Raw genomic sequence first — 9993 nt, 5'->3', positions numbered from 1 at the left:
TAGCTGAGGTAGCTTTGGTGGCGCTCTACTTCCAAGTGACGACGTCGAATTAATTATTCGGGGATATCCTTTGCAACAACATTGATCGCAAGCCTCGATGTGCAAAACCTACATTGAAGAGTGAACAGCTAGAAAGGGGTGTTGGAGTAGAAAGAGGTGTTGCAGAGGAAGGTTTTTAGGAAGAGGTGTTCTAGGAAGCGTTGTTCCAGAAAAAGGTGTCCCATAAAGAGGTGTTCTAAAAAGCGGTGTTCTAGAAAGCGGTGTCCTAGAAAGATGTGTCCTAGCAAGAGGTGTCATAAGGAAAAAGTTCTCACCAAGGATAGAAGGGAAGAAGCGCCGAAAGGCCAAAAAGCAGCGAGGAACACGCGGGAAAAGCCATCGTCGCAAATACCCTCAAGGAAGCTTCCCGGTCCGAGGCCAAGAATGTGGCCTGCAAAGGTTCACGAAGGAGCTGCTACCATTGCCTGCGACATTGAACGGCTTCTCGGGCTGCCCGCTCTTAGGTCCTTGCGACAGATGTCGCCGACGTGCATGTCCGTACGTCCAGTCGGAGAAATGGCGCTGTTGTTTTCGTATGGAGGAAGGTGGAGGGAGGATGATTCAGCCAAGAGAGATAATACCACTATACACGCTGTTGAGAACGTGACAAAGTTGCAGCGTTGGGTAGGAGGGAGGTAGCGAATGAGATGTCGCATGCGAAAATGGTACAGTGAGGATGTTACATTCTTTATGTAGGGTATAGAGCAGCTGCGATACCGAAATACCACCCCCACCCGCAGGACGCCCTAGTTTCTATCCACGCCAAACAGGTAAGACCCCAACGCCTTCGCTCGAGATGGATATAAACCACATTACTGTACCGATACAATCTGCCCAGTCGCGAGAGCTCGAAACCAATCAAGCCTTCCTCCAACCATGAACACCGTCGCTAAAACCAAAGTGCGCACATATGATTAGTACAAATCTCCATCACCGCCCAGCCAAGATGCACTCGCAATTCAAGCCTTCCGCCAAATCGCCCCCACACTCGTAATCACCACCGAATCGTCATGTCCCCAGAACCCGGCCAGGACCCAGCCGCTCCTCTCGTCCGGCGCCTCCTGCTCCACGCTCTTGAGCCCCGCCGGCATGCTCACCTTCCCCTGCCCGTACTCCTTCCAGCTCGTCAGTTCCTGCCCGTGCGCGTCCAGCACGATGAGCGCCGCCAGGCAGCCGGACCCTTGCTCGTACTCGACGCGGACCTTGCTCGCCGCGGCGCGCTCGAGGTCCGCGAGCGGCTGCGACCAGAAGGCCGGGTTCGCGCTCGCCCGGCCGCCGACGGCGTGGTGCGTGCCGTCGTCGCGCGCCGTCGCGGCGCTCTCGCCGTCGGTGCTGAAGCCGATGGAGGAGAGGCGCCCCTGGCATCGCTTCGAGTGCGTCTGCCGGCCGATGACGGCGAGCCAGTTGACGGAGCGGCACTCGTGCGCGTGGAAGCGCAGGCGGGTGAGGCGGTCGAGCGTCTTGGCGCTCCGCTCCTGGTCCAGCGTGCAGAAGAGGCTGTCTCGGCGCCGGTGCAGCCAGGAGGTCGGCACGGGCAGGCGGTCGCCGATCAGGGGCGCGAATTCGAGGTCCTCGTCCCGGGCCCACTGCCCGATCTTGGACACTTCTTGCGCGGTGAGGAGGCCGTAGTTGGTGTCGCGGCGCACGAGGTCGGCTTGCTCGCGGATCGTGAGGCCGTGGTGTCGGATCTGGGGGGGATGTTAGTTCACCGGTTCAACGCTCAGGGCGCGAGTGTATCGAGTGGGTTTGCACGCACCGGCATCCTTTTCCTAATCTCCCCGGGCCAGGCGTATGGCACTGGTCTTTGGTTCCCGTTCCCGTCCAAATCGGCCAATGACGGGTTGTAGATTAGGTCCTTGGTCACGTCCGTGATCTGAGTGAGCCCTTTGCGCGCCAGCAGCCTCGCCTCGTTCAAGCTCCGCGGTGTCAACGTGATCGGGTCCGGGACATCGGTGCCCGGGTCCCGCTCGCGGTAGCGGTCCGGGTTCTTCATCATCTCGGACAGCTCGGCCCAGATGTCCTTGTAGGCGAGGAAGGCGCTGAAGAGATCCTGCGTGTACAGCGAGCAGAGGTCGTAGTCGAGGATGCGGAACCGGTCCCCCGCCGGGTTGCGCGCGTCGGCCTCGTTGAAGCTCCGCAGGCTCGTGTACCGCGTCAGGACGGCCGAGGTCCGCTGCGCGCACGTCTGCACCAGGTGCGGGAACCGCGTCGCCACGTCGACCACGGTCGCCAGGTCCCACTTCTCGTCCGCGGGCTTCAGGTCCCCGCCGCCGGCCCAGTTGACGGAGATGGTGGTCTCGGTGTCGTCCCAGACGTCGCTCTTGCCCTTGTCGAGGCCGTTCTTCGTCCCGACGGACAGGCCGGGCGCGGCCGCGATGGCGATTTCGGCCTCGGCGGCGGCTTTGACGGCGGAGACCTTCGACTTGTCGCTCACCTTGATGCTGACGATGGCGCTGAACTCGCCGCCTTCGGTGAAGCCGCTGATGAAGCAGTCGCCGAAGACGTCGGTGAATTTGGTGTTGTCCATCTCCGGGATCGGGTTGAAGGTCATCTTGTCGGCGACGGGGAGGTCTCGTTGGTCACTTTGACGGTGACGATGTAGTTGAGGTCGGACTGGTTGACCTTGTTCTCGTTGACGACGGAGGCGCTGCCGGAGCCCTTGATGGTGCCGTATTTGATCGACGCGCTCGACGAGATGTTGAGCGCTTGCACTATGTCGGACACGTTGTCCACCATGCGCGAGGAGTAGGTGACGATTTGAACGACGTTCTTGTGTGGCGGGGTCAGTTCGGCTGGGCGGACCGTTGTTGCGGGGACGGAGAGGGTGTTGGGACCGGTGGCGTAGTTTCCGGGTGCAGATGAACTCGAGACCTTTCGCACCATGGCGACTGAGTGGGAGGCATCTGATGCTAGTGATTCGGTGCTGCTTTTTGGGTTTAGTGTCGTGTCGGCGGATCCTGGGTGCAGCGGTGAATGGGAAATGGCTGGCTGGCTAGAACGTCGGGCGGCGATGGAGCTGCTGCTGAGGCGGGCCTTTCTGGCGGGCTCGATGAGGACGGCGTTTTCAATGCAGATTTCTTGTGTGTATGAGTTAAAGCTGGTGAATTGTTAGTGAGTTCGTGTTGTTCGAGGTGAGAGGAGAGAGGGAAGAGAGAGAGAGAGACTTACCCTTGTCCAAGCCTCATGGCATTCGTGTACGGTGCAAGGAACGACATGCCGCTGGAACCTCGGGAGTTTCTCTCCGCTTTGCTGCTTTGGTTAGCCAGCGTGTCGACGGGCTTTCGCCGGTTATTAAAAAGCCAGATCCAAAGAAGATACGAAGAGTGAGCCTTGTCTTGAAGGCTATCGGACTGGAAGGGGCAAAAGTGTAGATGCGATGGTTTTGGAAGTAGACTTACGAGTGAGAAAAAGTTGTTAGGAGCGAGTTTGTATAGAGAAGTTATATACCCAAGAGAGCTTATGATTATAAAGAAGAAGTTTCTGATGATCACGGACAGCCTCAACGGAGATGATTATTTTAGAAGTCCACAGGGCTACTGTAACCCATTATATGTGGAAAGGATTTCAGGCCTCCATCCGATGAGTCAGTTATACCAGGAACGATATTAATGAAACATGACGGTGGGGGCTGTATCACGAGATCGAAGGCAGTCAGAGCGAGGTAGCATCGCAAAAATAAGCAGCGACGGCCGCAGTTGACTCCGTGACCGTAAGCCTCTAACCGGTGCAAAGCGCTTCCTAGGCAGTTCAAATAAGGAAATGGAAGGAAGCGTAAGCGCCAACCCAGATCGTGTCAACAGAGCTCGCCATTGGCTGTTTCAGAAGCGTTTTCGTCTTGGCTTTGAACATGATAGGTGGAAACATAAAAATAACATCAGGCATGGAAATGTAGGCATTTTCTGGCCACAGATCCTGTAACATAGCCCACTGAAACAGATGAGGGGGATGCGACCACGAGGTTCAGCCGCACGGAAGGATCGAATCTTTCCCGCCGTTCATGTAAAGTTGCCTGGCACAGCGTCGCACACAGCCTTCTTGCTGAATCTTGATATACTAGGCTTACTAGCTACCTGAAAAACAAACTAAAAACGGCGACCATTTCCCATCGGGTGTTTAGTGAGATGATTCTTGTCGAGTATACTGCTCAAGACCACCCTAGAATTTATCTGACTTATCAAGACGTATGGGATCGACTAGTCGCATGATGATGCCAGCTACGTGGACTTTGCTAAGTTAAAAATAGTGAGGACACATACAGGTGCTGATCAGATTACTCCATCTGACGCTGAAAGAACGACAGAATTGAAAGGTAGGATTCTGTTGCGGCTGTCAGCTGCGGGCTTCGTATTCGGCTAATCTTCGGTCTTCTCGCGGGGTCGTCGTCTCACCACTCCCCCAAAACTTGCACCTTCACCTCAAGATCTTTCGGTCGGGGAGTCAAACCGTTCCTGACTGTCATCACGTAATCTGCATTCGCAAATCGAGTCTCCAGTGTACCAGCCCATGCAGCAAGTAGGCATGCAAACTCCCCCTTTGCGAAGCTTTGCCCGATACAGCTTCGCGGTCCATGCAGAAATGTAAGAAACGCATAGTTACTCTCGATACCTCCTGTATTCGCTTTCCCCTCGCCTAACCAGCGATCCGGGTTGAAATTGCCTGCGTCCTCGCCCCAAAAATCCTTGTTGGCGTTTGTTGCCCATGGGGAGATGAATATCGTGGTGCCTTTGGGTATGAAATGACCAACCAGTGTGGTATCTTGTACCGCTACCCGAACGGTGATTGGAACGGGCGAGTAGAGGCGGAGGACTTCGTTGCAGACTGCGTTGAGGTAGGGCAGGCTGTCTAAGTCGTTTGAGGTGATGGAGGATGTTGGAGATCGTGGGTCTGGTAGTAAGGAGCGCACTTCGTTGCGCAGCCGGGTTTGAGTCTCGGGATACTTACACAGCATGCATATCGCAAAAGATAGCGCAGAGGCAGTGGTTTCATGGCCAGCGATGAGAAAGGTCATCAATTGGTTGACGAGACCCTCGTCCGTGAATCCGCCGGATTCGATTGCTACCGAAAGAATGTTTCTAGCAGCACCTTCATTCTTGCTGGCCAAGTTCAATTTCTCTTGCTGCACGAGAGAGAAGCATGTCTTTTTGATGACTTGCGACGCCGCTTCGAAGTCGCTGTTACGTTTGATACTGTTCCAGAATTAGCCATGCCCGTAACGCCAGATTCAAGAAAGCTTACGGCAAGACCCTCACCAACCACGGGGCGATAAAGAAGAGAGCAGCCATAATTTGGCCACCCCGACCTGGCGAGAAGATCGATTTGTATGTGCGAATGAGCTCGTTATCTGGGTCTTTGATGGAGTCGAAGTCTCTTCCTAGACCTGCAAGGCCAATGATGTCGAGTGTGGCTCTACTAGCCCAGTCCTTGACGTCGATAGTTACATTCGGCTCATCGTTATCACGGCAGCCGGTCTCACTGTGCAAAATCAGGGCTTTGGATGAGCTCGCTCGATTTGCTCCAGAAGATGGGATAAAGTTCCTTGATATGCCTGAACGCGAAAGCTGGCATGAGGTCTTTTCGTTGTCTCTTATGTTCTTCCCCTTCTGCAAGAAATACTCCCACGCCCAGGATCCTTCCCAGGCCCGTCACAAGCCCAGGCGGCTTGATGAATTCATAAGGCCTTTGGACAAGTACTTCAGCCAGTGCTTTTGGACTGACTGGAATGAGAATTTCTGAGTTGAACATATCGAGGTATCTGATGACACCATCATTTGGGACCTGTTCGGACCAGACACGGTACAGCTCAGCCTGGCCGTTTGGCTCTCGTCTTAGCCTTGAAGATTGGCCCATCAAGAAGGAACCGCCCTGGTGATAGCTAAGCTTGGAAAGTCGGGAAGGGGGGCATTCAAGAGGATGGGGGGAAACAGCAAGTGAAGTGGACAAACCGGAGGCCCCGGCAGTGCACGAAGAGGGCTGAACAGGTTGGGATACAGAAGGCACCGCCACACGAGCCATGCGGCGGTCTCAACAGCGAAAATCTCAAAGGCGGTCATAACGAGATTCCGACTTGGCAGATAGGTTTCATTGTAAAGCTTGCAAAAGAAGGTAATCGCAATAGACGCAGCGAGGAATATTGTGAACGGCGCCATTGTTGCAGAAGGGTTGGATGAGAAGCTTCAAGATTGCTAAAATTTGACTTGTTGCCGAAGACACTGTACTGCTTGTTTTGTATCAGACACGTTGAAGCAGTAGACTTCTCAGTTCACGAGTTTGAACTATTCATTACCGGACGACTTGATGCTGCATCAGAAGGAAATGCCAAGAGGTATGTTGTACATGTTGTACACTCCTAAAGTCATGACGCAATGTATTTACGATCCTGTCTATCAATCGTTTTGGTAGGTCTCTGCTACGCTTAAACAGATTGGAGGAGCCTCTGTGCGATAGTACTCTTTGACAGGTATGGAGCATTTGAAGACTCGAAGTGGGCATCTGCTCTGGTACTTTGTAACGAAGAATCGGTGAAGAGCTTTAGCTTGGCCAAGGCCTAGCTTAGTGCATTTTTGGCTAGCGTTCTCTGATCCTACTCTGCTGCGGCAGCTAGATTCCTACATAGAATATCAAGCACAATTCTCCCACCATAAGCACCGTGGGAAAGTAGATTCTTTCCCCGGTGAGTCAATAGTTCGATCATCTAAGCAGAGTCCAAGATGTATTGACTCTCCTCAAGGGCTCTTTGAAAACCACCCATAGTCTTGCGCCAGCGCTTTGGTGATTTCGCCTCGAATATCACCAGATTCTCGTGGCCAGAATGTGGCATGCAAGAACTATATAGGCAATGTTCAGGAGCGACTGTAAGTAAGAATGATAGGTGACATCTCTAAGTGCGCAGGTCCGATTTGGGACATGCTTGAGCCCAGAGACGAGAAGACTGACCACGACTTCAGATTTTGGAAGCATCTTTGCTCAGTGGCCAAAAATCGGCGTACAAGGACTGCCCCCATTCCATGCACAGTGAAAGAGAAGTACTCGACGAAGCCTCTCAGTTCCTGCATGGCCGTGCATTGGACGCCTCTTCTTACCTCAAGGGTGTCGACACACTGCTACATACACGGTTTCAGGAACCAGGGTCTCTTTGAAGAAGAGGATGATCCGAAATGAGGGTGGTGTCTGACAAGCCATTCCCTGGGAAGGGTTGTAATACTCTCCGGTAGAACCTTGTGTATCAGAAATGACCTCGAATGAACAACCGTGCCAGAATACTCATTCGTCCGTCCTTACATCCCAAAAAGACGCAGACAGCACATCAGGGATTCCGCTTCATCTCGAAGTCTTGTTCGATGATGCCTATAGCCTTTAATAACGTAAGGGGAAACGATGTCCTACGCGCTTCAGCAACCCAATGACTATAAATTTCTATACAATCCGAAAGTTGATACGCCTAATTACTGCATTCAAGTACATATCCTTGAACGGACCAGATTGAAACTCTTCGGAAATTAAGCCGAAAAGGGCTATTGAGTGTGTCTCGACGCGATGCAAGCGTTAACCGCGGAAGGACCTGACTGGAACGCTTGTTCGGAAATTCAGAGAAGTACGACAGAGTGCCGCCACTATGATTATGATGTTGTTAAATCATTTTTTGAAGCTTGGTTGCGATCCCTTTACAATTACGAGGTCCCCCAAGATCAGCTGCTATCATTATGAACTTCTACCTTCTATTGCTAGCGGCGCTCACTTCTGCCATTAACACGACACCGTCCCTCCTTTCCCCAGGCGTTGACCCTAACACAACACTGCCACTTTCCTCTTTGGATGTTGCATATCGTTGCGCATCTCCAGCACGACACGATCCTGGTCGTGTCATGCCGTCTGCATTGGACTGTCTAAATATCTTGACCTTTATCCTCGCTACTACACCCAACCATAACCGACCGACTCAGTGGAGCCGAATTCCAGGTTCAGACCACACCATATTGCCATATCGCCGGTTCAGCGGCACTTGTCAGCTTGTCGTACGACTCACTCCAGTACATCCAGCTCCGACAGTGGAAACAGCAACATTTGATCACGTCATCGGAGCCGCCATGCGGATCATCGAAGTTTGTTTTTTGAACAGCAGACCGGATACAGAGCACCGGGGTGGTACTGCTGTGGTTGGCTCGAATAAGTATTTGGATGTCGTTGTCTGGGGGGCACCCGATTCTGGTGGTAACGAAGCGCTTTTGAACAACGAGACAGTCGCATTGAACGGATCAGGCGCATGGATTCCTCGACTTTCTCAGACTTGAACTTCTGAGAAGGTCTGAGTTGACGGACGAGTTACTGGGCGTGCTCTTCAGTATCATACATGCCGATGTATATGGTGAAGTCGCGGCTATTTCGTGGTACCCCCGTACACTATGCAGATCTTTATCACGTCAGAGTGGAAGTAAATGCATCACGGTGTCGCGACGGTGTAACTGTCATTTTCCTTTTATTGAAATCACACGTGCCCTCGTATGATACTACTCAGTCCTCTTATCTTTTCTGCTTTTTTGGGAGAGGGATAAAGGCCAATGCGCAAGAGCGCGGAAAGCGCGTGCAGCTCGTTTCGAAACATCATTATCCGCAGCGGTCAGACGAAAGTTTTGTCATATATGCGTCGGCAGGGTGGAACCTCTTTTCACAGCTTTGGTGACTGACTGAATTGACAGAGGATGCACCTCGTCGGAGTTTTTGTACTGGCTGTATTGCTAGCGAATGAGCCGCAGTCTCTGATAGCGGCAACAACGACAAATGCTTTTCCGGATCCCTATGACAGAAATATCGAATCAATTGGCCTGACCATCGAATTCTATGGCTACCGAGGCTCCATCTCCCCTTTTGGATTGAGCGATTGCATATCAGCTGCCAGCAACGATGTCGTCCGGCATCTCCTCGAAAGCGAAGCCCCGATGAACATGGAAGCCCCTTCGTACTCTTACCTTGACAGTGGGGTGAATTTGTTTCTCATCCCTAACGACAGCCTCACGTGGCACATGTGGGCGTTCGTGCCGGGTTGGATCCAGGAGTTCGTGACGGAGAATGAGTTCAAGGGGACGCAGTTTGTTCTCTTGTGGGAGGGTTTTGGGCCCGTGGGCTTTGGTCAGTTGGTCAACACTTCGACTGGTACACTATCCTGACCTAGACTCGGCGTCTTCTGGTCCGTACGACAAAGACACTTAAATCTATGGCTACCAAGGCGGCCAAAGCGAGACATGCTGGGATGACTGATTTATTGTGCATTGACCGCAACCACAGAGGTATTGGATTTTACTCATAGTTTCGATCATATAATCTGATTTCGTTCTTGGTCCCAAAGGAACTTTGAACGTGGGGTCGATGCATGTCGATGTCATCAGTAATGTTGGAATTCGTGAGGGAGAACGATTTCAGAGGGTCGTACTTAGTCATTTTCAATGAAAAGATGAGGGTTTACGCTTCTACCGTCCGCCTGAATCGTGGTCTTTCACGCTGTTGTACAGTGAGTGCGGTCTAGCCTTGGTCGATCAGAAACATTTCCACTCTTTTGACTTCCACACACGCTCTTCAAAGCAGTGAGACGTACTATCAGGGTTGAGACGATCTGGCTGACGCATCGCGAGAAGAAGTAGTGGAAACCCTTCGTTGTAAAATGTTCGGGTTGGGATGAAAAGGGGGGCATGTCGAATTTGGCCCCCACGCTTCCCAGCCACCGTGTTGGTCAGCCACCTGATTTTGTACTGTATTTAGGACTTGGCCCCGGAGAGGTCTGGAGAATCAATCCATCCGTTCTACACATCACATACCTGATATTCTAACAAATTCTATCAGTCTAAAAACATCAGACGAAAGCCGAGTGGGCGAAATTTCGAGCCCGGGGGTATCCGCACTTCACGCTGCAGACACCCCTAATCGGGTCCCGTAGGCCCCGTAGGGCCCCCGAAGGAATAATTC

General features: G+C 52.6%; 5 protein-coding genes across 5 annotated transcripts; 2 read left to right on the top strand and 3 right to left on the bottom strand.

The window, feature by feature from the left end:
* Positions 1–998: 998 nt before the first annotated feature.
* Positions 999–2566, bottom strand: HO173_012647 (uncharacterized protein; the record flags this gene model as incomplete). Its single annotated transcript, XM_037314482.1, has 2 exons — positions 999–1727; positions 1796–2566. 2 exons carry the CDS (start codon positions 2564–2566, stop codon positions 999–1001), a joined length of 1500 nt encoding a protein of 499 aa, XP_037158647.1.
* Positions 2567–2586: 20 nt separating this feature from the next.
* Positions 2587–3254, bottom strand: HO173_012646 (uncharacterized protein; the record flags this gene model as incomplete). The annotated part of the gene is made up of 2 exons (XM_037314481.1): positions 2587–3136; positions 3208–3254. The coding sequence occupies 2 exons, from the start codon at positions 3252–3254 to the stop codon at positions 2587–2589; spliced, it is 597 nt and encodes a 198-aa protein (XP_037158646.1).
* Positions 3255–4423: 1169 nt separating this feature from the next.
* On the bottom strand, positions 4424–6185 carry HO173_012645 (uncharacterized protein; the record flags this gene model as incomplete). The annotated part of the gene is made up of 4 exons (XM_037314480.1): positions 4424–5225; positions 5275–5445; positions 5513–5901; positions 5982–6185. The coding sequence occupies 4 exons, from the start codon at positions 6183–6185 to the stop codon at positions 4424–4426; spliced, it is 1566 nt and encodes a 521-aa protein (XP_037158645.1).
* A 1554-nt stretch (positions 6186–7739) lies between these two features.
* On the top strand, positions 7740–8327 carry HO173_012644 (uncharacterized protein; the record flags this gene model as incomplete). The annotated part of the gene is made up of 1 exon (XM_037314479.1): positions 7740–8327. One exon carries the CDS (start codon positions 7740–7742, stop codon positions 8325–8327), a length of 588 nt encoding a protein of 195 aa, XP_037158644.1.
* A 408-nt stretch (positions 8328–8735) lies between these two features.
* Positions 8736–9200, top strand: HO173_012643 (uncharacterized protein; the record flags this gene model as incomplete). The annotated part of the gene is made up of 1 exon (XM_037314478.1): positions 8736–9200. The coding sequence occupies one exon, from the start codon at positions 8736–8738 to the stop codon at positions 9198–9200; it is 465 nt and encodes a 154-aa protein (XP_037158643.1).
* Between the last annotated feature and the right edge of the window lie 793 nt (positions 9201–9993).

The sequence above is a fragment of the Letharia columbiana genome (assembly GCF_014066305.1).
Source record: "Letharia columbiana isolate WasteWater2 chromosome Unknown Sc0000087_s0, whole genome shotgun sequence".
Classification (NCBI taxonomy): Eukaryota; Fungi; Ascomycota; class Lecanoromycetes; order Lecanorales; family Parmeliaceae; genus Letharia; species Letharia columbiana.
Note: the sequence above shows the minus strand (reverse complement) of the source record. Positions and strands in the feature narration are given on the sequence as shown.